Below are 27197 nucleotides of genomic sequence, written 5' to 3' on the forward strand. Positions count from 1 at the left end.
AAGGTGAGCACTTCGAGCGTCTACAGTAGCAAAGCACTGGCGCAGATTGTTGTTTGACATCTTTACTGCATAGCATGCTGCCTGCTTCCATACGATGACCATGAACACGCTTCCCCTCTTCTTCTTTGGCTTGACTGTGCTTGCCCAGCAGGATCCCCAAGACCCAGGAGTAGCCGGGCCTGCGCTCGAAGTAGTGCACCGATACTATGACCAGTGGCCAACAGGTGAGGATGTGTCTCATACAAGTCAAGCTTGAGCTGACCTTGCCAGGAATCGCAGTCTCAGCCTCTGGCAGACTCTTCTCGAACTACCCCCTCGGCCTCGATCCTGAAAATACCCGTTATCAAGTAGCCGAACTGGTGAATAGCTCCTCCGAGACTCCCTACCCGTCAGTTGAGATCAATACTCCCCCCGATGGTCCCTACGACTACAGCTCCTACCCAGCACGAAGCAAAGGTCTTCCAGATTACCTCATTGGCGTTCAAAGCGTGGTCATCGACGCTCAAGACAGGCTGTGGATCTTAGACACAGGAAGAGCAGCACTTCCCAATGGCACACTTACTGCATCTCAATACGGAGGGCCAAAGCTTATCGGAGTCGATCTACAGAGCAATAGTGTGATCAAGACAATACTTTTCCCGCCTGAGGTCGCTTACCCTGAGTCTTACCTGAACGATATTCGCTTCGACCTTCGGTTCGACATCACGGAATCAGGTCAAGGTGTAGGCTATATCACAGACTCTTCCAATGAAGGTCGCAATGGTTTGATCATAGTCGATCTTGGTACCGGAAAATCCTGGCGCCACCTTGAAGGCACGATGCAAGTCCGAGGTGAAGACCGGTTCTTCGCTACCATCTGGGGCCAGCCTCTGTACACAAACCCTGGCACCGGCTCTCCCATCAGGCGCTTCAGCGGTGGCGCAGACGGAATCGCTATCTCGCCCGACGGTGAGACCTTGTACTTTTGTCCAGTTGCATCGAGATATCTCTACGCTGTTCCCACGGCACGACTACTCGATAGTGGTCCAGCGAGCGAGCTTCTCGCGCAAGCATCAGTCATGAATCTGGGTCAGAAGGGCCATGCTGATGGCTTGGAGAGTGATAGCAACGGATTGGTGTATGCTGGTAGCATCGAAACCAATTCAATCGTTATCTTCAACCCAGCCAATGCTTCCGTGTCAACATATGCGAGGGATCCAAGGATTGGTTGGCCGGATACTTTCAGTATCGGCACAGATGGCTATTTGTACTTCACCGCCAATCAGTTGTTCAGGATGCCGGGTATGACTGGGGGCGAGGACTTGAGGCAGAAACCGTTCATGTTGTACCGCGTGCCTCTGGCCGAGGGCGGACAGAAGATTGGAGCGCAGACTGTCGATCTATACTCGGATTAAGGACTGTTATCTGATCAGTCCAGGCATGAAGGGTGAGGGCAATATCCTCAAACCGGACGTTAGCTACAGTCTAGATGCGCCTCATATCAAGATTTATAATATAGAACCTATGGTGATAGTATTATTCATTCTGCTTACGCAGAGCTAGAGCCCAGCTTTGCAGGACCCGCCCTCCGCCCGGACAGCCAATCTCCTCGCATGACTTGCCCCAAGTAGTTAGCCGTCTTGACTAGAAACCCTCCTTGGCTTTCTGAAGCATTAATGGAATAATGCGGTGTGAGAGATCTAAGGCCTCTTTTCTCTGCAGGGCGCCGGTTGCTTGGTAGACGCTAGATGGCGAGGGGCAGATTGACAGGGATGTTCATGCCTGCAACATCTCGCTACCATGTGTGCCATCAAGAGTATATATTCTGGTTGTCAAAGGACAACGAGGCTAGGATCTCGCATCGCTTGCAATTTTTGCTCAGACGAGTGCTACAATAATGACGGACTTGACTGAGGAGTTCGATGTGTCCGATGAGTGGGCTGAGAAGTACTGCTACTCAAAAGCATGGCCCCTCCCACGACTCAGCCCACCACATACACCGAGCAAGAGCAAATATGAGGTGGTCGTGTCCGGTGCTGGACCATCAGGTTCGTGCTTGAGGGCATTGGCCGACTATACCTAAGTAATTGCTCACATCATCTCCAGGCCTTTTCCTAACCTTACTGCTCGCCCGGTTCGGGCTGGGTGACGATTCCGTCCTGTGCGTTGACCCAAAACCGCATCGTACAGTCCTTGGCCACGCAGACGGAATCATTGCTCGCACAGTCGAGGTACTCGCTACACTGGGCCTGGAGCACGACGTCCTCAAGTATGGCCGCGAGTTCGCGGAGTCCAGTCAATGGACCCGCACAGCCACTGGTAACCTCGAGAAGACGACTGCCAATCCTTTCTTTTTCAGCCCAGCTCGTTTTGGACAGACTTACGGGTTACATCAAGGGCGTTTTGAAAAGGTGTTGAGTGATGATCTGGTTAAGTATGTTGCGCGTGGCGTGGAATATGGGTCTGAAGTTTTGGGGGCTAGCTTTGACAAGGACGATCCTGAGTACCCTGTTGTTGTGAGAATTCGCAATGGCGAGCAGGTCAGGACTGTGAGGACGAAGTATCTGGTTGGTGCTGATGGGGCGCACTCTGTTGTGAGACGCAGCTTCGACGTGAAGCTGCAAGGAGACTCTACGGACGAAGTCTGGGGAGTGATAGATTTTGTACCTACGTCAGATCATCCTGATATTCGCCGTATCGTGCGGTTCATGGACGCAACTGATGGCAATAGGAATGTTGGACTGCTCATACCGAGGGAGAGGTTGTCAAATGGTGATAATTTGTGCCGACTTTATGTCGATATGGGCTCTAGTGCGGACAAGAAGTCTGTCGTTGTAGAAGGCGGCGGAAGTCGAGACGAGGTGAAACGAAGGAAAGCGGAGATTACAAAGGCGCATGTTCTTGACCGGGCTGCTAAGCTATTTGCGCCGTACAAGGTCGAGGTCAAGGCAGGGACTTATCCGATATGGTGGGCGACATGGAGCGTTGGGCAAAAATTGGCGGAGCGGTTCATTGTGGATGATGCTGTTGGCCATCCAAGAGTGTTTCTGGTGGGAGACTGTAAGTGGTCACGCAGGTGAGGCAGCATCTGGCTAATACTCATCAGCATGTCATAACCATAGTCCTCGTCAAGGACAGGGCCTCAACATCAGCACCCAGGATTCGTATTATCTTTCGTGGAGACTGGCGTACGACCTGCTGGGCTTGACACCTGAACCTGTCAAGGTGCTCCGGAGCTATGAGGACGAGAGACGCGCTTGGGCGGCAAGGGTGGTCAGCTCAGACAAGCGCTGGAATCAGGAAGGCCTAGGATGGGGAGATATATGGAGAGAAATGAGTGAGCAGGTCCTCGCATGCGGAATGGAGGAACGACCGAGCCTACTTGTTTCAGAGAAAAACGACGCCGTGGAATGGCAAGGCAAGGACTTGTTAACCGGCGTCTTGCGAACTGGTCGGAGGCTGTTTAACGTCAAAGTCAACAGATGGGCCGATGGGGCTGCCATCGACCTGCACGAAGATTTCCCTTCGGACGGGAGATACCGAATTTTGGTTCTGGCAGCGAAGGACTTCCCCAAAGGCAGGTCTCGACAGGCCATCGAAAGAGTCTGTGCATTGGTACGGCAGTACGAAGGGCTCGTCGAGGAGGTTGTGCTGCAGCCAAACGATAAGGGGGGATTTGGATGGGAAGACATGCCACAGGAGCTTTACATCCAAGCTGAAATGAGGCTGCATACTGCCCATCAAGAGGTCTATGACACATACTGTGTGAAGCAAGAGGCAGGTGCTGTGGCGTTGGTGAGGCCCGACGGTATTGTTAGCATCACTACAGCACTCGATGGACTTCATGTGGTTGCGGAAATGCTGCAAAAGGCCTTGAAGAAGCCGGATCATTCATCGTGAATTGACCGGCAGAGAGCCGAGAGATGGATGGGCACTACTCGGGTATCTTTGGACGCATAGAGACATACGTACGCTCGCTGCTGGTTCCTTTCATGCCTCTTAGTCAATACATGGTGATCAGGTTGTGGTCCGATAGGAGGAGCTTGTTGGTAGAGGTGAAAAGTCGCTAGATACATAGATGGAATGGGTCTTTTCTGGCATTCCCAATTGTTGAGGAGGCTGCTGAGCAACACCAGTCCTATAGGGAGGCTGGGGTGGCCCGAAAGGTTAAAGCGATTCAAAACCCGAATGTCGACTTCTCGACCAATTGCACCCATTTGATCCGGTCTAAACGACCAGCTTGGGGCACGAACTCCATCTTGGTGTACTCATCCCAAGTATTGTCTTGTTCGTACTTGCCCGGCTCGCAAGAAAGCAGCGCTTTGATCTCGGATCTTCTGTGCCACTCTGTCCTGAGCTTTCTGGTCCCACTGTCGTAAGGCTGCTTGTTGACCCAGTTCGACCATCTCTGAATCACCTTCTCTGCAGTTAATGCATCGATCTCGAACCATTCGTTGTGCTGTGTCCCACACATCGCACAATCCTGATACTTGCGGTGCAGCACAAACTCCGCTGCAACCAGACGCTCGATCTTAATGGGCCACAACACGTCGGTTGTCTGCTTCACAAAGGTGAGATCGTTGAAGCATCTCCTCAACTCCTGTAAGCGGCTCAAAGCCAGGGGAGCTCGAGTAGATCCAATTTTGACAAAGCCTGGCTTGCTTGCAGACTGGAGTATGTAGATTCTGCCTCGGCGTTCGCGGTTGACGTCCGCTTTAATTTCTCCTAGTAAGCCTTTGTTGATAGCTGCTCTCCTGTCACTGTGTCCAGAGCACTGTCGAAATATCTTGAGAGCCGCTGGCGCGGTGCGACAGCCTCGATCGAGCTTGAGAGGGGACTCTTCCACCTTGGCTTTCTTCGAAGGTGCCGGAAAGATTTCGTCGATTGTGCGTTTTCTGGTCGGACGACGCTCTGCTGGCTGCTCATTGCTAGGCAGACTGACCACTGCAGAAGTAATCTCGACAGTTCCGCAACTGCAATGAGTCTTGAGACGGAAAAGCAAATCTTCCTGCTGATCCTGCGAGAGCAATCCGGCGTTCTTGGAGGAGAATGCTGCATACTCAGTCATCAGGTCTTCAAGGCTTTGCTCGTTCAGCAGCAAGAAGCTGAAGTTGGGACCCAGTTTCCGCACGACACTTCTGTTATTCTGAACCTGCTCGCACGAGCAAGAGTATTTGCTTAGCCCATCGCCAGCCAGTAGGGAGGTCAAGCTTTCAATCCTTGGTCGTGGGAAGGTGGAGTCACTGTTCTGGAACAAGTTAAAGGATAGTCGTAATAGTACCATGGTATTTTCGCTGATCTGTCGGACCTGCTAGAGTTGAACTCAAAGGCTGCATGCTCCTCCAGATCTGTAGTCGACGAAGGGATAGATATTTGAAGATATGTGTTACGGCCACTACGCTGTCGATAGGCGCCAGAACTGCCATGGGCTTCGACAACCAAGGACGAGCTAGTTTATTAGACCGTTCAACCGCAGGCGCTGACCACAGAAAAGGCCGATGGTGCAGCACTTTATGTCTGGGCTGTTGATACTCTACCAACTTCATATTACCCACGACATCTTCTGCTAAAAAGAGTGACATGGTTCCTGTCTCTCTTCACCCCAGCGTAGACCATGACTTGAGTACTACCAGGGATATCGGTCTGACGAGTGGTCTGTCTCAGCTTGACTCAGCCAGTGTCTCAGAGGCATTCAATGCGCAGGAGTGCGGCATGTTCCGTTTTGGGACCATGAGGTTTACAACACTTCAGAAGTATCACGATCGACTTTGTGAGTGAGTCAGCACCCTTCCACGAGGTTTTGACCGGAGAGTATCAATAAGAACCTTATCTTTGGAAAGGAGCTACCCTGTATCTAGAACTTGACGCGTAGTCGAATGATGCCTCAGGCAATCAGACGCGTCCCAATCGATAAGACAAGGCCGGCTGTCATTGATGTCACCACGCAGGAGACTCGATGGAGGGCCTTCATCAATTCATAATCCAGGAGTGGCCACCATGGTTCTTGCACCTCCATCATTCATAATCTATCCGCACAATGTCCCTGACTGAGGCATGCTGTACTTGCGCCACTGTCCTTGCTGACACTAAGGTGCCCTACGATACCGAGAGTGAGAAGCCAATATGTCTAGATCGCCGCCTCGAATGCTGCGGACGAACAATATGCGCCACATGCCAGTACAAGAATGAAAGATTTCGAACATACTGTCCGTTTTGTCAGCAGAGTACGGGGCCTTCGGCGCTCCCGGCCGAGGGTCTGCGGTTACCACCGTCCTACAGGGATGACGAGAAGAAGCCGCTTGATCCTCCTCCGGCCTACGAGTCCTTAACGCCTCGAGCGCAAGCTCGACTGGGCGGTCAGGCGCCCATCAGACCGCCGGCAGACACAGAAGATACTGTTCACTTCCTCACGCCGGAGGACACCCTTTCTTCCTTATCCCTAGCATACCGGGTGCCTCAGGATGTGCTGCGCAAACACAACAGCCTCTTTTCCGATTCGCTACTCGTTGCGCGAAAGTTCGTGCTGATACCGCGTTCTTACTACGACGGGCCTCCACTTTCTTCGCCTCCAGATCCGGAGCAAGAGGAGAGGAAGAACAAAGTGAGGAGGTGGATGGTAACCACAAAATGCGCAGAGTACAGTATGGCACAGCTTTACCTGAAAGGCAGTCAGTGGGATCTCGACATGGCTGTAGAAGCCTTCAGGGCCGATGAACAGTGGGAAAAGGATCACCCTATGGATGGCAAGGGCAAGCAGAAAAACCGGTCTAGACGAGGGTTCGGCTCGTCTTTGGTTGGGCAGTTATCCTGATAGACTCAGCTTGAATCGCATTGGTGGCAAAGAATCTCAAGATATCTTTCTGGTCTCAAGCCAGCTACGGAGCACCTTCTAAGTATAAGGTCTTCCCGTCCACCGCTACCTGGTAAATGTGGTTTTTCCCTACAAAGATGATGATGAGTTTGAGAGGTCTGGTTCAATGCTGGCGCTGGTCTGCGCTCGTCAGCACTAGTGCCTGTTCAATTAGTCCTACTGGTGAGGACGTGGATGAAAGAGTTTGAGACAGCGATTCCCGAGTCTTTCTTACGGACGTTCCAACGCCGGGAACTCCTCAGTATCGCCAATCGCTAGCGAAGCCGAACATTCGAATGGACAGCGCCCTGGTTGAAGCCTTGGAGTCGGGAGTAAATGAATTCTTGGAGTCATACATCGGGGTTAAACAGCAGTACACTTCCACATGTGCAATGGCAGAGAATCAGCCGCGTATCTTCGAGATCAAGCATTGACAGTTGTCGACGTGCTGGTAGTGTCGATAGCTGCAGTGGCGCTCTCCGGATGTTACCTATGTTCCCTAAGTATTCTCGCAAGTTGGTTTGCTGCTACCGCGCTCTTTGACAATGGCTACCGTCAAGGTCGCCTCTTGTCCTGATCATACATCTCGAAAACGGACCCAGCATTCTCGAAAACCTGCCCCAGTCGCTTCTCCACGATCCTAGTCCACTGCAACGCTCGAGTCAGTGGTAACGCGGGGAGTTGACTCGTGCTCATCTTGGCAGCGACCTTGATCTACTTGGCATCTGTCTTTTCCACAGGCAGCCCCAGCATCTACCAACGAAGGATTTCCCCATGCGTCTTGGCATGGGGATCTTTGTCTTCATCCACCACTGACCAGATCTAGAATTGCGGTCGTATGTGGACATTATAGCTTGGCCGCTTGCCACGTTTCGCGTCGTGATGATCAGAAGCTTCATTTGCGAGACAGCATCGGCTTGGGTTCAGCCAGGCAACAGAAGGTGCTCGGTATCGACCACGCATGAGTAGGACTACACGCCGAGGGACAAGACTTGCATCATGGCTTCCCGCAGGGGTCCAAGGCATAAGTTTTCTTCGTTTTCTATGTACGACCTAGCTTGAGCATTCAACTTCAGCATCCTACCCTCTGCTTCTACAGTCTCACCATGGCAGACGCTAAGGAGATCAATACTTCGCACATCGAGGAAGACACCGTACACTCCTCCGACAACTCTCTCCGCAAGGATGAAGAATCGCCGTCATCGTCCGCCGAGGACTGGACACCTGAGGAGGAGCGAAAGCTAGTGTTCGTAACCAGTCATGATCTTTCCTACTGTGACTGAAATTTGTACAGATGGAAAATTGACTTCAGAGTCTTCCCGATGTTATGCGTGCAAGTATCCGATACCTGTCACTTGACGTATCGTCTGACCTACCCAGTGTCTTCGGCTTGTCGCTCCTCGACCGCACAAATATCTCTGCCGCCTATATCGCAGGTCTTGCCCAAGATCTACAGCTCACAGTTGGATCCCGATATTCGGTAGCTTTACTAGTTTTCTTCATAGGGTACGCCCTCTTCGAACTGCCTTCGAATTATGTAATTCGACGCATTGGTGCAAGATATTGGCTCAGCTTCCTCATCGTGGCCTGGGGGTTCATGGTCCTGGCAATGGGTTTCATCCACACATGGACCGCGCTTGCCGTCCTCCGAGCGATGCTCGGAACCTTTGAAGCTGGTCTTTTTCCAGGAAGTGTCTACATAATCGGCTGCTGGTATAAGCAATACGAGACAGCAAGGAGGATCTCGATCTTCTACATGGCTTCCATGTTTACCTCTGCCTTCGGCCCGATCTTCGCCTACGTACTATCCTTGATCCGAGTCGGCGGACCAGACAGTATGTACCATGCAGGCTGGAGATGGATCTTCATCATCGAGGGCATTGCCACCGTTGTGGCAGGCCTTGTTGCGCCTTTCTTCTTGGTCGAATTTCCGGAGCGGGTCACATTTCTCGACGCCAGGCAAAAGCATATCGCGATCGAACGAGTGAAGGTCGATAGGTCTGGAAAGGACGTCGTACATCCAAGCGCAAAAGAAGTCATGAGTATGCTTCTGGACTGGAAACTTATGCTCTACAGCATACAGTACTTCGTCTGTGCTTCCTCGGTATATTCTTTGGCGTTTTTCCAACCGATCATCTTGAGGGAGGGGATGGGCTTCAGCTATGCCAAGGCTCAGCTGCTCTCGTCACCGCCCTACCTCCTGGCTATCTTCCTCAGTCTCTCCATGGCCTATGTTAGTGATAAGATGCGCATAAGGTGGCCTATACTCTGCGCGCAAGCTGGGATAGGTGCAATAGGCCTCCTACTCATCCTTTACCCTAAGCCACCTGGTGTTCGATACTTCGGTCTATTCCTCGCTGTCTTCGGCTGTCAGGCGAACATTCCTGCAACCCTGGCGTATGGCAACAATCAGACTGGACGAAACGAGAAAAAGGGTGTTGTTGCTGCAGTTATGATCAGTGTAGGAGCTGCTGGAGGTATTGCTGGGTAGGTGCCAATATCAAGATGTGAACCAAAGATTGTTTATGCTAACGCTGTCAGATCTACTATCTTTCAAACCAAGGACGCGCCATTGTACTTGCCTGGCATGTGGTCCACGATAGCGATGCTGATACTGTATATGATAATTACTTTCAGCTTGTCGATGTATTTCAAGAGACAGAACAAGCTGGCGGACCAGGCTCAGGCTGAAGGACGAGAGTATGTGTTGGAGGGAACGCCTGGATTCAGGTACGCGCCATGATGTTGGATCATATCGCATAGATATTACATCGCATTTATCAGCAAGGTCTAGTTTTACCACATCAATGAGCGTCTCCCATGCTATCATCATATCCACTTTGCGCCAATCATTCCGTTGCGATATTCTCTCAATATCAGAAATACAATCTTACCATCTGCCTTATTCTTATCCATCAAATCGTGAGCCTCAACAATTTCGCCCAGCTTGAAGACTTTCCCGACTTGGACCCTAATCTCATCTGCGGCGACCTTTCTCGAAGCTGCACGATGAGCGAAGTTGATCGGATAGAATCAGCCCGTGAGCATAGTAGACCAGCCGGAAAAAACCAGCGTAGATGATAACGGCAGCTGACCGTAGACTCCACCCTGACATAGACTTGGAGCGCTCATAGAGTAGGAAGAATGCAACGCTTTACGAACCAGCCAGAGTGTTAAGTAGCTGATACGAACGACAGCTTTTCAGCTTTCCCCCCATTGCCTTGGCACTTGGTCGGTAGGTACCCGCCTGTATCGGTGCCAAGCTGACCGGGCCGAGAATTGTATGGAGCTCACCAACCTCAAGCTTGCGAGTTTCCCGCATCGGTGAGCACGAAGTTGAGCTTTCAACTGCTCACAGCCAGTCTCGAGCTCAAATCTCGTCCGCTCGATTGCCGCCGGGTCCTCAGACCTCCCACTGGCATCATGTCGGCCTCTCTGCCAGGCAATCGAGACTTGCCCACATCACAGTATGACCTGTCGACATACTGGGGCCGCGTGCGACAATCAGCAGATATCGCAGATCCGAGGTAGGGACAACATGCGCGACTTTCCTACCGGGCGCATCGCATCATGATGCTCAAGGTACATACTTTTGAGCTCCTAGCTCCTCGCTTTCAGTTGTGACGAGGATCTACACTAACATCGACCAAAGGACGCTGTTTGTGTCGTCCTCAGGTCTCGAAAACGCCAAACGAGCGGTCACGGCCTACAAGAAAGGCGAAGTCAAGAACATGACGCCAGAGATATGGCAGGCGAAGAAGATAATAGATTCCACACTTCATCCTGGTATGGCAGCCAGCTCGAGCTCGGATACAACTGCTAAACCACATTCGCAGATACCGGCCAGCCAGTCCTGCTTCCCTTTCGCATGTCATGCTTTGTCCTGTCGAATCTGGTAGTCACGGCGGGCATGCTCACGCCAGGAATGGGCACAACTGGCACCCTCCTCTGGCAAATCACCAACCAGTCTCTTAATGTTGCGATCAATAACGCAAACTCCAACAAATCGACCTCCCTCACCCGCAAGCAGCTCGTCCAGAATTACTTCGCAGCAGTATCAGCCTCCTGTACAGTTGCCCTGGGCCTGAACGCAATCGTCCCCCGTCTCAAGCGCGTCTCTCCCAATACCCGCATGATCCTCGGCCGTCTCGTCCCTTTCGCAGCAGTCGCAAGTGCTGGCGCCCTGAACGTCTTCCTCATGCGCGGGGAGGAGATCAGACGCGGCATAGATATCTTCCCAGTACAGACCGAAGAAGAGAAAGCAGAAAGAGAACGAACAGGCAAGGAGGTGCAAAGTCTAGGCAAGAGCAAGAAGGCCGCTACATTAGCTGTTGGCGAGACTGCGATCAGTCGTGTGCTCAATGCTACACCGATTATGGTTGTACCGCCGCTGGTGTTGGTGAGGCTGCAGAAGACGGAGTGGTTGCAGCAGAGGCCGAGGATGGTGCTGCCAGTGAACCTTGGCTTGATTTTGACGACGAGTATATTTGCATTACCTCTTGCGTTGGCCGCCTTCCCGCAGAGGCAGGCTGTCATGGCGAGTAGTTTGGAGGACGAGTTCCATCAGAGAGGTGGAATGGGTGGGACGGTGGAGTTTAATAGGGGAATATGATCGGTGAAATGCACAGTTTGAACGACATACAGGCGCGAGCAGCTTCAGTTGGTCTGTCACATGTTCATGTGAGTACGATGAGGTACACAGAAGTGGTCCAGAGAGCATAGTGATGAGCGTACGGTTCTTCATGGCAGCAAGGGCCTGTCAGCGGACCACACCAGGATTTTGGCATGACTGTCGACGAGCTCAGATTCACTATTCGTGTCGTTGGTGTGCCGCCCTCATACAGTGACTTGCATTCGAGTTCAACGCGTGTCGTCCCTTGGCCTCGTTTTCGATGTTTCTGTTCGATGCTTGCACTTCCTTGCTACTACAAGAGCGTCATATTTTCCTATTGTTCCTCTACTATCTCCCATCTCTTTTCCTCGAAATCCCAGTTTGCCTGTTCTGTTCTCTTCCTGCTCTGTGCTCACATACAACAGACGCGAACTGGGCAGAAGACATCTGAACTACATTGAAGAATACAGTATCTTCTCCCAGCCAGCAGCTTCTAGTAGCTAAAGCAGAACAATATGTCCAAGCGGTCGTTCGGAGAAATGACGGAGGAGCGTGCTGCCGAAAGTCATGAAGACAAGTTTGTTGACATGGAGGAACCCGAAAGTCAAGCAAACGACAAAAGCGATGACAATGGTAAGCAAGAACCTATACAAGCACCTCTGGGCCTCCAGGCGTGCTCAAACCTTGGGTTCATCTCCATGTACTAAATTCAATATAGGTATTGATACACGACCTGACTCCGAGCACGACGACCTGTCAGCGCAGCACAAAAGACAGACCACTCCCACTTCAGTGCTCTTCACGGCAGCTATGTTCGCTAGGACCGGCATCGTCGCCGAGAAGAGAGCCATCCTCGCCGAGCTGCTTTCGCCAGAAACACAATCGCTACTTCTTCACATTGGCACACGGCGCATCACCACTACCGAACTCGGCATCATCCATTCCCTCGTCAGTTCCATGTCACCTACAAGCGATTTGAGAGACGCTCTGTTCTACCTTGAGGCGTATGACTGGAACCTCAGTACCGCACGCATTCAACACACAGCCGACGAACTCGATCGCAACACTCCTTACACAGATGCCACTGGAAACGTCCCAACACTCGCGCAATACAACGCTTCTCTAGATCGCTCGCTGGCTACAGCTCCCTTACCTCACGAGGAGGACACAGAAAGAGTCAAACACAATGACTTCGATACCGGTAAACTTGCCATTACTGTCAACCTCACTGCGCCCAGGCCCAAGCAAGTTAATCAAGTTACATACAAGTATCCTGGTCACGCTACCTTCAATTGGCGGAACCAGTCTCACCTCGATGACCTGAACAACTGGCGAAGAAGGATCTTCCGGGAACATGTCGGGCCATCACGAGATCGGCTCATCGCACCAGCAACGCAAACACGAACAATATGACACCCGACTGGCATCCACTTGAGGAAAGGTGGTGCACATCACGTTACGCCCTTACCGACCTCCATGCCGGTCACAAGGCAGGTGTCCCTGGTCGTGGCGCGGGCCGTGTATTGCCAGAATACACTTCTGTCGCCTCTGAAATGGGTCCCATTTTCAAAGGTCGCTGGCTCCCCGGAAGAACTGTGCTGAAGGCTATCGAAAGAGGCAGCCAGGGCGTAAGCAGTTTCCTCAACCGGGCTTTCATTATGCCAAAGGGAAAGGAGGAGGAGCGAAAGAAATGGACACAGCAGATGAAGCACAAAGCTGGTCAGAGGGATGCTGTGAGGGTCAGGCAGGGTCAGTGGAACCTTGCGGCTGGGTTGCCGGTTGGTGCGTTGGGTCCGGTTTGGCCGCCTTGTGAGTTGGGTGGAGGTGGGATGGTGTTGGTAACGATGGAAGATCTCGAAGCGAAAGAGGAGACGGCTGATGATGAGGTGGAGGGGGAAGAGACTGTGCTGGGTGGTGAGATTGCAGGTGCCCTTGATGGGACAACCGATGTTGACGATGAAGAGGAGGCGGTGCCACGCAAGCGGCCAAGATTAGACAAAGCTATCCATGATTTGTGAAGAAATAATGCGCACAAGAAATTAGAAAAGCGCAGAAGCAGACACAACAACCATACAATTACTTTAGCTTAACATCACAGATTCTGTTATTGCCTGTGACTTCTCCTATATCAGTGCTGTCGCTGCATGTCGTTTTTGACTGACATAGTTGCCGTCTGTCCTGCGGCAACAAGCACCCCTCCTTTCACGTAAGATGTGACAACAACCCAGTATCGATGGCAAACGAAACCGTCGTTGTAAGTGTGCTTCTGGTTCAATGCCTGTGCACGTGACATGACCTGACAAGGCCGCAATTCCGTACGCCAAGGCTGGGGCGGACGAGAATTCTCAAGTTTGGGTGAGGCAACGACTGACAACAAACCCAAGCAGGCACCTTTACCCAACTCCCAACTTTTTGTCTTCTTACATCTTCTGTCTCAAGCAGAAACTCAACCACTCTCATCGGTCACCACTATACACCTGACCGTTGCGCAGAACATCGTCTCTCATTTCAATACTCTTTATCAAAAACACAGCACAAAATGGCCGAAGCCGCGCAGGCCCCACCTACCTTCAAGCTCGTCCTGGTCGGTGACGGTGGCACTGGAAAGGTACGACCACATTCATTCATTCCACTGTCAGCGGTTGCGCAGATCATGTATGGAGCTCAGCGCAATCAGCACATACACCACTCACCGCATGTCCGTAGAGGAAGCTAACAAATAACCGCAGACCACTTTCGTCAAGCGACATCTTTCTGGAGAGTTCGAAAAGAAGTACATTGCAACACAAGGTGTAGAAGTTCACCCTCTCGGCTTCTCAACCGTACGTATCTACAGTCCTCAATCCAACTGGCGTTCGACTAATCCATCCTCAGAACCTTGGCCAGATCCAATTCGATGTCTGGGATACCGCAGGTCAAGAAAAGTTCGGTGGTCTAAGAGATGGCTACTACATCAACGGCCAATGCGCCATCATCATGTTTGATGTCACATCTCGAATCACATACAAGAACGTCCCCAACTGGCATCGTAAGCATTTCAGGCTCAAACAAGCAGGCAGGACCCGGCTAATCAGGTGTAGGTGATGTCGTCCGTGTCTGCGAAAACATCCCCATCGTTCTCTGCGGTAACAAGGTCGACGTGAAGGAGCGAAAGGTCAAGGCTAAGACCATCACATTCCACCGAAAGAAGAACCTCCAATACTACGACATCTCGGCCAAGTCCAACTACAACTTCGAGAAGCCTTTCCTGTGGCTCGCCCGAAAGCTGGTCGGAAACAGCACCCTCGAATTCGTTGCAGCTCCAGCTCTTGCACCACCAGAGGTTACAGTTGACCAGGCTACTCTCGATGCATACCAGAAGGAGATGACCGAAGCCGCTGCCATGCCTCTGCCTGATGAGGATGACCAGGATCTGTAAATGACAAACCGCTCGAGAAGAGGCACGACCTCAGGCGAATTGATGAGCTTGCATGACAAACGGAGCCGGATTGCATAGGAGAATATGGTGGGATTTGGGTGAGCGAGGGGATGAAGAAGATCCTTGATATTTGATATTCGGCCTCTGAATCCGGGATCGCCGCGCCAGCGCAAGGCGATACTTCTGTCAAAAGCTGCGAGCCATCTCTTATACAGCCGGTCGCTGGAGGATACATCACAACCACATTTTCCAGGACATGGTTTCAATACCAACAATCGATATCCTTTAGCAAGCCAGATGACTTACGATAGATCATTACACAATCAGAAGCATAGCGAGGCATATAGAAAAGTCACGCAAAGATATCACGGTGTACGGGCTCAATCTGCCCGTGACAATTATTTCGTCTCATCGAGTTAATCTACAAGAAGTGCTCCGCTACGGACGAGGATCGGGGTTTGCTGACTCAAGATTCCGTGGTCCAGTCATGTTGAGTAACAGCACCGCAAGGCTGGACTGAAGGCGTTCTTGAAACCCTTTTGGCCTCGTAATCCTGTGCTTATCGACAGACTACCTGCGCGCTCGTGTCAGCACGTCTGTCAGCTACCACCCTCTGTCGAACCAAGCGCTGAGAACCACCGGCCAGCTTCAAGGCAAAGATCGATGAACAAGGAATCGTAAAGTGCTCCACGTTCTGTCATCGGTGCACAATCACCGTGTAAAATCTCCTTGCAGGCAAGAAACCACGCGAGATGTGCAGGACGATGTCATTTGATTAGAAACAGGCATCTTGTTGCGCCAGCTGGTGGTGCAGACAAAAGATCACTCTGAAACTCTACCCCATAAGCCACCGGGTAGAAATTAGCTGAAGTCATAAGCGATCGAAAGCATGATGCGCGGAACCAATAGAAATCACAATTTGATAAAACTGTCAGGCAAAAGTGAAAGGCATGGGTAAACCCCCTTCACTGCACGTCATTGGTTCAAGTCTGCATACTGAGTTGCGGCTAGCTGCTTCGAGCTTGGACTATAGCCTAAAGCGTTCAAGAGGCCGGTTATGCGCTCGTGGCGTGCACCGAGTCCATCTTTAGCCTCGTTAGACTGTTTCCCCTGGACGCAACACCAATCTACGGTACGGGCTCTCAAACTAGAAGTGAAATAGAATACAATATGGCGCTCGACCACCTTCAACCTCCTTCTCTCCTCGTCAACCGTGTTGTTCACTCACAAATCTAGATTCGCCAGTCGATCTGCCATTCTTTGTTAAAATAGTCATTCATTCTACACCCCAGTCACTCTTTTTCTGCAAACAATATCCCCGTCCTTCTCCCACGAATTACAAGGAACTCCCAACATCACTAATCCTACCAAAATCAAAATGATGAAATCCGTCATCTCAGCTGCAGGCTTCGTCGCCGCGGCCTCAGCCTTCACCCAGCCAACTTCGCAGACATTCGGTGCCCTCCTCACACCAGATCTCAGCTCCCCAGTCACCACAGGCCAGACCTACTCAGTCACCTGGGCTCCCAGCTCAGTCGCCGGCCAGACCGTCAGCTTGGTTCTCTGCAACGGCCCAGGCTCCAACTGCCAGCTCCAGGGCGCTGCCATCGTCGAGGGTGTCTCAGCAGCAGCAGGTTCTTACTCATGGAGCGTCCCTTGCTCTCTGTCAGAGGGCACACAGAACACAGACTCCGGCTACGGCATGTTGATCATTGTTGATGGCACTGGTGAATTCCAATGTAAGTCATACCCACCCAACCACATCGTTACACGCGTGTCGAGTGCGCGCTCCTACCACGCCCGCCACGCGCCTCCCCCCCTTCCTTGACACGCGTCACTAACACAACTCCAGACTCAACCCAATTCTCCGTCACCAAGGGCTCATCCTGCGGCGCTGAGACCACCACCACATCCGCCAGCACATCCACCCCCTCAACAACCCTCACAACCTCCGCCTCTACATCCTCCTCCGCCGTCACAACCTTCGCCTCCACCTCCTACCCCGACGGCGGCAAGAGCTGGTACGGCTGGGCCACCACCATGAACACCACCACCACCACCCCACTTGGCACCGCAACAAGCTCAAGCAAGTACAGCTACACCAAGGCCCCCGAGGTCCAAACCAGCACCACCAAGGCCGCCGAGGCTAGCTCCAGCGTGTATGCTAGCCATGTATCCAGCTCCGCCGCAGCTGTTGCCACGAGCGCGACACCAAAGCCATACACCGGTGCTGCTGCGCTGCCGACTGCGTTTGCGAATGTCGTTGGTGTTGTTGGCTTCGCTGGACTTGCGATGTTTGCTTTGTAAGCGGCATTGTAAGTCGAGAGCGTGTTCGATTCTTGAGTGGTACATAGGGAGGCGTGGTCGCATGATGCTTTGGAAGCAAGTCTTCTGATATGAGTTTGAGGTTGTACAGACCGGATACTCGGTAGTGATCTCCTGTATCTGCATAATGGTGGATCGATGCCATCTATCTGCAAGATGGGCTTTTTGTACAAAAAGGTCAATGAATGATATTGATTGAAATGATTGAGTTTTTTTGATCATTCCGTGCTCTCGTCACGTCGTGAGTTCTTATGATAGTCGTCGTGTAATTGCTTTGATGCACAAGGACTGTCCGCTTCCACGAGATGCCCGATGTGAACATACACTGTAAGAATAGAATCAAGCAATCACCGTAGCTGATCGCATAGTAATGGCCTCCCTCGAACGGCATTGTGAGCCCGGTGTTCGGCACGAGGAAACCACTGTCCACAGCACATCGCAGTTCTCCGCCTCTGCCACAATAGTGAATTGGGTATTGTTAATACATTCTCTCGAAAGGCTGCCAGCCAAACACCGCCCAACCGTCTCACACGCTGACCCGAATCTCCTATATCGGCACAACATGACACCCCAAACTACCCCGTCCACCCCACCCACCCCTCGGCGTAACCCTCACCTCCAACTCCTGCACTCCAACCCCATCCGTCGTCTTCCTCTGCACCCTCACCAAAATCGGCCGTCCCTGATTCTGCTGTACCACCTCACCCACCCTCCTCAATCTCTCGTGATTCGACCAGATTGCACTGCCGAACCGCCGGATCAGATCTCCCACCTTGAGGCCTGCCTCGTGCGCTGGACTGCCAGGCTCAACTGTATTCACCTTCGCGAACGGGGCCTCAGGCGCAGACGGCGGGCTCGAACTTGTCTGCACCTCCCCGCTCTCTGACGTCGTAGACACATCCCCCTCTTCCTCCTCACTCTTTCCATCTCGATCTTGACCACTAATCTTCATCCCCTCATGATGCTCAACCAACCCCCTCTCAATCCTCCCCATGAGCCCCTTCCAATCATTCCGCAAATAAATAATCCTACTCCTCGTAACCCGTATCTGCGCAACATCGATGTCCGCCCGTGGATACCCATCGAATGTCGTCAGGGTGGTATTCATGGTTACACCGTGGGAGTCCAGGACTGAACCGAGAGCCTTGAGTTCGGCCTCGAGGTTGTCTTTGCGGGTTATTAGTTGGGGGAGGGTTAGGGTGCTGTAGTCGGGGGTTGTGTGGGTGTAGGTGGTGGGGCCGGAGGGGACGTGGATGGTTGAGAGGTTTGGGTCGGTGAAGTTGTCCATTTTGAGGCCCATGTCAGGGTTTGTTGTGTGGTGGGTTGGTGAGTTGGACTGTGTGGGAGTAGAGATATGGGTTGCTGATAGACTGGTAATACAAGGTGGAATGGTATGTAGTACTGTATATGCGCAAGGCAACTTTGAAATGCGTGGTGATACAGTACTGACGGATGATGCAAGGTTGTTTGGTCCGAATCGTGGAGAAGAAGCCCGCATGCTGCAGGGCATGTCACGTGCAGAGATCATATTTCGCGATCTTGAAACTCTTTCACGATCCTATCCTGATTCATGCTACGAGAGAAGACTTGTCCTCATTCCCAAATCCTCCTTGACTCTTTCAGAAACGTTCTCATCTTCGTAGCATCGTTCCAGTCTAATGGCGACTTGAAAATTCTGCGGGCAACAGCCTTCTCCTCCTCCCTCTTCCGCCTCCATTCACATCCTCCTCGCTTAACTGCTTGACGATATGTTTTGCCATCTGGAAGGTCGTCATCTGCCGCCAAATACGCGTCGACGATGTCCTTAACAGCGTTCTCACGATCTGCGTTCCTGCCGCACTCCAGTAGCGCACCCATTTGGTCAGGCAGATCACTGGTCCATTGAACATGACTTGATCCTTCGAAACCACTGTGTCGGTTTGGGAGTAACTCATGTTCGTCGTGTTGCAACAATTTCTTCTCTTCTTCGTGTTGCATGAAGTCTTGGTTGTTCATTGTTGTTTCTTGTACTTCTGCCTTTGCATCTTGCTTATCGGCAGAAACCATGGCTCTCGAGCTGTCGTACGGGAACAATTCAAGCTCGTCGATGTCGAAATTCATTTTGGCAGCTCGTGGATACGCCTGTTTCTCCTTAGGTCGTTCTGCGCCACCATGTTCTGCTGGCATGTTGTTTTTTTCGCATGGTTTGTGGTTTTCCCCATGGCACGAGCCTGAGGAAGAGGATATTTCTAGGCCAAACAGAGTCGAAGATGGTAGTGCGCGTGCAATAGGCATATCTGCTATCGAGGATGAAGTCTGCGCAGAAGTATTGGTGAAGGTCAGAGAAGGTGGCTCTAGTCGCAGGATGGATTCGTGGTCAGTCTCACTCGATGACCCATCGCTCTCACATTCGGCTTGCGATCCAGGGTCGATGGCATTTTCAGTTAGTAACGCGCATTCACTATCATCCAAAAATTTCCTCATCTCTTGTGCAAATGATGCTGGATTTTCACTCTTGCTTGCTGATCGATTCCACGAACGTGGTGACCCTGACAAGGAGACAGTCCCAGCTGCATTGAAACCTCTTGAGTGCATGAGCTTCTGATGCTCGGTACGCAGTGAATGGGGAAGTTCGTCCGAGGCTCCTACGGAAAATTGGTCTATTTGGTAGGTCGCGAACGCCTTATCGCCTTGATGGGCTAGTCGCAACCGTCTTGACAGAGGGTCCCAGCAGGAAACGACTCTTTGTGTACCCGAACTGTCCCGGTAGGAGCTCGTCTCGGCATCTGCCAGTTGGTCGTCGTCGTTCTTGTTGTGTCCAGCACTTAGATCAGATGACTGCGGGGCCACCGCCTTCGAACTTCTGTAAAGGCCTCGAAACTCCTAGTTTGGACCTATCGATCCGGAATTAGGATCCTGATATGTGTCGCTCTGGCTGGAGCAGTCCTCTGTTATCGATGGTCTGTCGAGTTCGGTGGATTGCTTCCCAAGCCTTGAGCTAGGCAGAACACTCTGCCATGGACGAGGCGGTGGTGGAATCTGCGGTGGCGGGCCGGGGCACTTCGACATGGCCACGGATGTCCGACAAGCGAAGTCTAGTTCCTGCCGCTTTGCCGGACTGTCTATCCTAATATCCTTCCTTGGTCTCACCCCTGGGTCGGCAACGCTTCGAATTGCATTGCTAGGGTTGTTTATGGTCGAATCCAGTTTGGGAGTAGCGGGAGGGGGCTGTCGCAATGTTGGACGACAGTATGGGCGAGCAGTGGCGTCTGATGTGGATGCAATTTCAGCACCAGAGTCTTCGACATCGGTATTGTCTAGGCTCGGTGAGAGGACAAGGGGTGACCGAGCATGTCTCCGGCTCCGAACAGAGAACTTGCAGGCTTCATCTGGTCGAGCCCCGGATGCCCGTCCATTGGGGGCTTCTACATGTGCGTGTTCCCGGCAACGTATTGGTCGTGTCAGAGCAGCTCGTGGGAAGGCTTCATCACACAGGTGCAGACGACCACTCCCACTAATGAGTTTGTCCCACGCCGTGAGCAAGCCTATCTGAGGAGGTCGATGCACAGTCTCAATGATGCAAAGAGGTATCACTTCAGAGCAGAAGTCTGGATCACTCTTTGAGGCAGTTTCTGTGGTAAACGTAGTACTGTGTGATGCATAGAAATGCCTGTGACAGTAGTAGGCGCCGCAATGGAGGCATACTGAGCTTGTGCAGCCAAGAAGGGGTTGGCTGGCTGACAGAGTGTAGTCAGTCGACGTTTGCGACGAGGCTTGTGTGGAGTGCTGTCCTATTTTGCCTGCTGGTTTTGTGGCTGCAGTTGTGCTTAAGGAGTACATCGAGTTTCTGCCGAGAGCTCCGGCCTACCAGGAGGTTAGCTGTCGCAATGTCATATTCAAGAGTCGTTGGCACGAGGAGAATAATTTTTGTCTTAATCGCTACGAAGCAGGAGCGAAAGGGTTGAAAGGCCGGAGCAGGCGCGTAGTAATTGCTCCGATATATGTAGTACTCATCGCAGGTACCTACTAGTAAGATAACTCTTGAAACTTCAAAGGCAGCAGCGGATGATGACAAGTATCACGACGTACTGTCCCTTCGTCGATCGCGCCCCTGTGCACCTACTTCTTGATGGGCTACAAGGTATCTACTCCTTGATGCGCTGACAAGGTATCCTACAATGTTATACCGCAAGAACGATCATCAGTAGGCCGGCATAGACATGAAGTACTGGCCATCGAACACGTGCTTTGAAACTTCACTCACGGATCACAGCTGAAGCTGCACTTAAAAGGGGATTCTGACATTTGCCATTTGCAAGAACGACTGCAAGCATCTTTCGGGGCTTGTGGCCTTAGCAAAGCTCAGACGCACAGAAGGATTCTCTTAATGGCTAAACAAGTGAATGCAAGTGAGGTCTCTGGCTTTTCCGAAGTCTGCCCTCTTCGATCCTTCTCTGCGTGTTTGGTCAGACTCGGTGCGAGCTTGGGCCCGGCAAACGCTTCCGGGCTAAGGCAAGGCTCACGAAGACTCAGCCTTAGGAGCCGCCGCTGGAGCAAGTGCGCCTTGCACTGTGCGCTCCAATTAGCTACTGGTTGTGGAGTCACTGTGGCCAGAACACCCCTCCCTGGCAGCACCGCCCAGCGACCAATGACTATCTGAGTGAGCACAGGTATCGTTTGAACATCAACTGCTCAGAGAAAACACGGTGAAAATGAGAATTCATAGAGCATTCTTGACTGTGTGCAGTGCAAATTCTGCCTGACCAACCTCGTAGGTAACGAGAACTGCCTCCTGAATGTCCCAATATACAGTGTTCATGATTCAAGAGGCAGTGAATATATATGCTCACCAACGTAGCTTCCCATGGAGAACACTGTAGCGCTAACACGAACGGCTCCTTAATACGCAAACCAAAGTTCAACCGAAGGAAGCGGCCGAAACCATTGTTCTTGCCCTTGTCACGTCTGACACTTGTATCACGAGGTACAAACAACGAAGACCATGATCTCTTTAACGTGTTTCGATTCTTGTCATTCCTCATCTAACCTACCTTCCAAAGGCAACATGAGCTTCTTGAAAAGATTAGCCAGTCGCAAGTCGAAGACTTCGTCCATGGATTCGAACACTCAGAGCCTTTTTACAACCACGTCCTCTTTCAGACCGACCGCACAACCTGCGACCGATTCCAAAAGTGAAGCACCTCCAGCTTATTCAGCAGGACCTCCAGTCATGGCATCTCAATCATCGCGATCAGGGCTCCAAACAGCTGCCGACTCACCGTATGCCTTCCTAGGCCAATTCGATACAGTCTTTGTCATCGATGACAGTGGATCAATGGCAGGTCGAAGTTGGAGGGAGACTTCGGACGCATTGAGCGCGATCACTCCCATATGCACTGAGCAGGACGCAGATGGTATAGATGTATACTTCCTCAATAATCGAAACCCATATGCGAACGATAACATTGGGGCGTACACCAATGTGACAAGCACTGCGGCCGTGCAGGAGATTTTCCGAAGCGTGCGACCTTCAGGGGGAACGCCGACTGGGACTCGACTCAATGCGATCCTCAAACAATACCTCAAGGATCTGCCAAAAGAGATTGAGAGACAAGCCCGTGGTCAGGCGGCCACTGTAAAACCGCTCAACATCATTGTCATCACCGATGGAGTTGCAACTGATGATGTCGAATCTGCGATCGTTAGTAGCGCGAAGAAGCTCGACAAAATGGGTGCTGAACCGTGGCAAGTTGGCATTCAGTTCTTCCAAGTTGGCCAAGACAGAGCTGCTGCCCAGGATTTGAAGGAGCTTGATGATGCTCTGGCAGATGAGCATGGCGTACGCGACATGGTCGATACTGTACCATGGAGTGGAGTTGATGGTGCGGTTCTGACGGCCGAAGGCATTATGAAGGTCACGATGGGCGCAATCAATCGAAGACTCGATCGAAAACGAGCTTCGGATGAAGCGTTGCGCAAGAGATAAAGTGAAGAGACTCTCCCAAGAATGAACACACCATACGTTGATCAGACTGCACGATCTCCACGTTATATGATGATTGTGGAGCCTGCACTATTGTCATTGCATTTGGTCCTGGATCCAAAGGAGGCAGTCTTCAAATCTGCTAGCTGCAGCCACAATATATTGACTGGAGTGCAGTATCGCAAGACTGGAATACATCCTCACCTTGAGTCCGGGCCGGTACTGGTGTATGGCCGACATCGAAGCTGCGGGCGAGACAACATTATCGTTGCTGCTGGTCGCAGTTGTATCAGGTCATGAGCCGATCCGAAGCCAGAAGCTCGCACAGATATGACTGAGAAAGAACGAATGCTTCACCTGCAATATCGCTTCATAGCCGATGAACTGGGCGTGTACATTAGCATAATTAATGGAATTCAATCATGATACTCGTATGGACTGCAGAACGTATGACCTTCTCGACCCTGTTCAAGTTATGCATCCAGCATGATTCGTGCCCTTGTAATTTGACCTTCGCTTAGTGATCTAGCGCGGCGCTTGCGGGCTGCTTCTGATTCGGCTATCAACGTCCGCTGCAATCTTAAAACAAAACGGAATGCCTCCCCCAGAACGCCTTGCTTGTGCACCCTTTGTGTCAGGTTTCGAGACGAGCTTGGCTGTAGCAAAGATTTCTCCAGACACAGTTCTAGACCGGGCCAACGACAGTCTATGGGTAAATGCGTTCGTCGTTTACTCGAACATGAAGCTTGAGCAACAACTCTGTAACTCAGTACTTCTATTGCCGCGTCACACGAAGAGCGATCGCTACTAATGGGATCATGCCACAGGAACAAGGCGGAGCTGCTGGCCATCTCGTCATACAGATCCGAACAGTTCTGAATCTTGTTGTAAGCACGGGATTCGTCTTGGCTGTCTCAGAAGTTGATTGGTTGTTTCCCAGCCAGATCAGTGAACTCCGTTCCGTTTCTTGGTTTAGCATCCGTTAATGCCTTTGTATCCCACAGATCAGCCGCATCCGCTTCTCTTGGCCTCGAGATTGGGTTCGAACTACACTTTATCCGTCAATCTAACAAGCCACGTTTCCTGTTTCACAGGGTAGCCTGAGTGACCACAGCCAAAAATGGCTTTTTGTCTCCTCCAGTCCACAGGGATTGGTCCACCTGCTGTGGCTGGTAGCTCCACGTCAAGTTGTTTGGACTCCTGAACCTTGTCTACAGTGACGCTTTCGGCAACATCTTTATGGTTGTTGAGCTCAAAAGTGTGACAAGCTCGACTTCGACAGGCTTTAGTTTGCAGGGGATCTGATGAAGTCGTGTCAAAGATCGTCCTCGTGGTGCTGGAGATGCAGACGGTGCATGGGGCTGTCGTGACTTGCCGTTCGATACTTCTTCTCGACCTCTGTCTCCACAGGTAAACATGTTGCTTTCTTTATGGTCTCTCCGACATACAGCGTCCTTTCGATGATTCTGTGCGATCGCCGTGGTTATTGACAATCTATGCTCGGCACGACTTGGGAAGTAAACCACATCACAATCTCAGCAAGCGCTTCGGCTTGGGACCTTCCTACCTGATCAACTAACCGCCAGGCAATCGCACTTGCCGCCTCTTATTGGCTCGCACCTCATTTCGCAGCTCAAACACCTTCGCCCTCAATCTCAAACAGCCGCGCTGCGCTTAGCGACATCTTGCACGACTGTCGCAACGACATTCTCGAGACAAGGGGTCATTGTTACTTCTTCGCTATTGGTCCTCGAAAGCCGGATTCAACAGCTCGAAAATAGTGTCGGTGGATTACAACGTCAGTTTCAAATCTGTAATTTGTCGGGACAGATTCTTAACAGCCTCAAATCTCAAAGTCGTTGCTGGCTTTCTCCTCCAACATTTGGTTCATTCCGATAGAGCCTGGTGCTCGATACTTCGACGACGACGAAGTTCTTACGATTTTCCTTGGTGTTCGCATATTCATTCATTTCCTTGTACTGACCTCGATACTGGTATAAGTCGCTCATTACTATACATGCTTTATTAGGCGTCCGAGCAGCAGTCGTTATTTCAGGTTCAAGATGTCTCCAGCAACTACATTAATCACTTTTCGCGTCAGAGCACCGCGCTCAACGAGAACACTGGTGCTGTATGGGTCTTGGGACAACTTCACAATAGGATATCCTATGCACAAGGATCTTCAGTCAGGCTCCGAGTACTGGTCTGGCTGTTTCAACTTCACCAATATCATATGCGATGGTCGACCAAGCGAGGCCATCAGATCGAGAGATGGTGGACTCAAGATGGGTGGAACATATTGGTATCATTACAAGGTGGACGATGAATTGGAGTTTCACAATGTATGTGAACGAGCCACAACGAATTGTCCCATGATGCCCGGTCAACTTGTCAACGTTTTGAACGTACCATATGCTCTCAGTGGAAATAGATCTCGAAACCCAAGTACGAGTTCAACAAGCTCTGAGCGTCGAACCATGCGCCCTGAGGACAAGTTCATAAATCCACGACCAGCTCCGGCTAAACCCGAACTCTTGCGCGTTAGCACTTCTCCGACGCTTGAGTGTCCCGATACCAACGATATGTCTCGCACTACGACGCCGTCAAAGGAGACACCCAATGCCTCACGATTCCTTCGACTGCCAAGGAAGGTGTCTGTGGACGCTTACCCGACGCCCTCGGCCAGCGGTGCTCTGAGTGGCGGACTTCGCGCGGCATTCCGTATCCGCACAGCTCGTTCGCAGAGCCCAGAGTCCAAGGCAGACAACGAGATGATCAGTACTCGCCGTGCTGTATCGGCGGAACGTCAAGCGGGCTCTCGAAGGGGAAACGCTGAAACAGATCGAGCGCGGACGCCGCAGCGTGGCTTGCTTCTCAGAGCGAACTCCGATGACACACTTCCGACCTTGTCCTTTGGTGAGCATTGCCAACATCGATCTGCGCCCGGCGAACATTTGAGTCCACCCAACGCGATCTCAGTCGAGAAAGTACGACCCAGCGAAGGTCTTCCACTACTGCAATCGACTTATCACCCATTGAGTGCTTTGAAAGAAGTGGCATCCAAGGCAAACACTCCTGCCGATGTACAGGCCGAAGACATGCCCTCCATGGCCGAGCTAGATCTCGAAAAGAGGTTGCCGACATTGCCGAATACACCTTCCTCAGCTTATCCTATGAGCATCTCTGGAGAGTCGCCGCCACGACGTCAACCACTGGATATTGAGCAGCTGGAGAGCCATTTTTCTGCTACCACTATTGGCACCGAAATGTGTTCTATGAGTAGGGCATTCCACGAAAAGAGTCATTTCTCTGCTTGGACCACGACTTCCGACACATCTTCGATACACGTGGATACATCAGTACCAGTGCCATCACTTGACGGGAGGAACCAAATGAAAAACAGCAGGTTCCATGCAGAAACCGCTGCAAACGAGCCATCCCTGCCGGCGAGTTTCAGCTACTCAAGCATGACCTCTAGCACCAGTACCACACCTTCCACCTCCAACTTTTGCACGGACGCTGAATTCGCCGAATTGGACGCTAGTAGAGCCGCGCAGGTCGTGGCGCTACCCAGTCAGGTCCAGCACTACACCTTGCCAGAATACGATTGCCGATCGCAGACTACATTGAAGCCAGCTTCGCCACGCCCACTGGCAGGTTTTGTGCACAATACTTCGTCAATGCATACTGATCGTGATGTTGCCATAAACAATCGTGAAGACGATATTGTGCACTCGGAGAGTATGCAGCGACTTCTAGACGAATTGAGCTACCTCAGCGACATGATACAACAATAGATTAATATTAATAACATGATCACTCTCCGTTGGATTAAACGCGCGGTGTCATGGAGAGGGTATATGCTTACGAGCTGCGGCTCAAGGGCGCCGTGGCATATGTCTGGGTTCAGGGGCAAGCGTGCCTATGTGAACGAAAAGTACTGTATATAGTGACGAAGCTCTATAAATTTCGTTATATGTGGCTATGAAGGAAGCCTCGAGGCTGATTCTAAGCAATCCGGACAATTAATACCTAAAATATCCACACCAGA

General features: G+C 51.6%; 14 protein-coding genes across 14 annotated transcripts; 11 read left to right on the forward strand and 3 right to left on the reverse strand.

Annotated features, from left to right (window-relative positions):
- Nucleotides 1-206: 206 nt before the first annotated feature.
- On the forward strand, nt 207-1394 carry PMZ80_002829 (uncharacterized protein; the record flags this gene model as incomplete). The annotated part of the gene is made up of 2 exons (XM_064871261.1): nt 207-213; nt 271-1394. 2 exons carry the CDS (start codon nt 207-209, stop codon nt 1392-1394), a joined length of 1131 nt encoding a protein of 376 aa, XP_064733714.1.
- Nucleotides 1395-1876: 482 nt separating this feature from the next.
- Nucleotides 1877-3879, forward strand: PMZ80_002830 (uncharacterized protein; the record flags this gene model as incomplete). The annotated part of the gene is made up of 3 exons (XM_064871262.1): nt 1877-2027; nt 2086-3039; nt 3086-3879. The coding sequence occupies 3 exons, from the start codon at nt 1877-1879 to the stop codon at nt 3877-3879; spliced, it is 1899 nt and encodes a 632-aa protein (XP_064733715.1).
- Nucleotides 3880-4156: 277 nt separating this feature from the next.
- PMZ80_002831 (uncharacterized protein) lies at nt 4157-5263 on the reverse strand (the record flags this gene model as incomplete). The annotated part of the gene is made up of 1 exon (XM_064871263.1): nt 4157-5263. The coding sequence occupies one exon, from the start codon at nt 5261-5263 to the stop codon at nt 4157-4159; it is 1107 nt and encodes a 368-aa protein (XP_064733716.1).
- Nucleotides 5264-6150: 887 nt separating this feature from the next.
- Nucleotides 6151-6790, forward strand: PMZ80_002832 (uncharacterized protein; the record flags this gene model as incomplete). The annotated part of the gene is made up of 2 exons (XM_064871264.1): nt 6151-6156; nt 6203-6790. The coding sequence occupies 2 exons, from the start codon at nt 6151-6153 to the stop codon at nt 6788-6790; spliced, it is 594 nt and encodes a 197-aa protein (XP_064733717.1).
- Nucleotides 6791-7935: 1145 nt separating this feature from the next.
- Nucleotides 7936-9320, forward strand: PMZ80_002833 (uncharacterized protein; the record flags this gene model as incomplete). The annotated part of the gene is made up of 2 exons (XM_064871265.1): nt 7936-8075; nt 8210-9320. 2 exons carry the CDS (start codon nt 7936-7938, stop codon nt 9318-9320), a joined length of 1251 nt encoding a protein of 416 aa, XP_064733718.1.
- Nucleotides 9321-10252: 932 nt separating this feature from the next.
- fsf1 (Sideroflexin FSF1) lies at nt 10253-11441 on the forward strand (the record flags this gene model as incomplete). The annotated part of the gene is made up of 3 exons (XM_064871266.1): nt 10253-10356; nt 10482-10615; nt 10666-11441. 3 exons carry the CDS (start codon nt 10253-10255, stop codon nt 11439-11441), a joined length of 1014 nt encoding a protein of 337 aa, XP_064733719.1.
- A 515-nt stretch (nt 11442-11956) lies between these two features.
- Nucleotides 11957-12854, forward strand: PMZ80_002835 (uncharacterized protein; the record flags this gene model as incomplete). The annotated part of the gene is made up of 2 exons (XM_064871267.1): nt 11957-12074; nt 12160-12854. 2 exons carry the CDS (start codon nt 11957-11959, stop codon nt 12852-12854), a joined length of 813 nt encoding a protein of 270 aa, XP_064733720.1.
- Nucleotides 12855-12994: 140 nt separating this feature from the next.
- On the forward strand, nt 12995-13459 carry PMZ80_002836 (uncharacterized protein; the record flags this gene model as incomplete). The annotated part of the gene is made up of 1 exon (XM_064871268.1): nt 12995-13459. The coding sequence occupies one exon, from the start codon at nt 12995-12997 to the stop codon at nt 13457-13459; it is 465 nt and encodes a 154-aa protein (XP_064733721.1).
- Nucleotides 13460-13980: 521 nt separating this feature from the next.
- On the forward strand, nt 13981-14859 carry GSP1 (GTP-binding nuclear protein gsp1/Ran; the record flags this gene model as incomplete). Its single annotated transcript, XM_064871269.1, has 4 exons — nt 13981-14049; nt 14171-14263; nt 14316-14469; nt 14522-14859. The coding sequence occupies 4 exons, from the start codon at nt 13981-13983 to the stop codon at nt 14857-14859; spliced, it is 654 nt and encodes a 217-aa protein (XP_064733722.1).
- A 1378-nt stretch (nt 14860-16237) lies between these two features.
- On the forward strand, nt 16238-17166 carry PMZ80_002838 (uncharacterized protein; the record flags this gene model as incomplete). The annotated part of the gene is made up of 2 exons (XM_064871270.1): nt 16238-16598; nt 16712-17166. 2 exons carry the CDS (start codon nt 16238-16240, stop codon nt 17164-17166), a joined length of 816 nt encoding a protein of 271 aa, XP_064733723.1.
- Nucleotides 17167-17731: 565 nt separating this feature from the next.
- NAS2 (putative 26S proteasome regulatory subunit) lies at nt 17732-18484 on the reverse strand (the record flags this gene model as incomplete). Its single annotated transcript, XM_064871271.1, has 1 exon — nt 17732-18484. The coding sequence occupies one exon, from the start codon at nt 18482-18484 to the stop codon at nt 17732-17734; it is 753 nt and encodes a 250-aa protein (XP_064733724.1).
- Nucleotides 18485-18777: 293 nt separating this feature from the next.
- PMZ80_002840 (uncharacterized protein) lies at nt 18778-19350 on the reverse strand (the record flags this gene model as incomplete). Its single annotated transcript, XM_064871272.1, has 1 exon — nt 18778-19350. The coding sequence occupies one exon, from the start codon at nt 19348-19350 to the stop codon at nt 18778-18780; it is 573 nt and encodes a 190-aa protein (XP_064733725.1).
- A 2878-nt stretch (nt 19351-22228) lies between these two features.
- On the forward strand, nt 22229-23149 carry PMZ80_002841 (uncharacterized protein; the record flags this gene model as incomplete). Its single annotated transcript, XM_064871273.1, has 1 exon — nt 22229-23149. One exon carries the CDS (start codon nt 22229-22231, stop codon nt 23147-23149), a length of 921 nt encoding a protein of 306 aa, XP_064733726.1.
- Nucleotides 23150-25209: 2060 nt separating this feature from the next.
- On the forward strand, nt 25210-26943 carry PMZ80_002842 (uncharacterized protein; the record flags this gene model as incomplete). Its single annotated transcript, XM_064871274.1, has 1 exon — nt 25210-26943. The coding sequence occupies one exon, from the start codon at nt 25210-25212 to the stop codon at nt 26941-26943; it is 1734 nt and encodes a 577-aa protein (XP_064733727.1).
- Between the last annotated feature and the right edge of the window lie 254 nt (nt 26944-27197).

Source organism: Knufia obscura, assembly GCF_036327395.1.
Source record: "Knufia obscura strain CCFEE 5817 isolate CBS 148926 chromosome Unknown scaffold_2, whole genome shotgun sequence".
NCBI lineage: Eukaryota > Fungi > Ascomycota > Eurotiomycetes > Chaetothyriales > Trichomeriaceae > Knufia > Knufia obscura.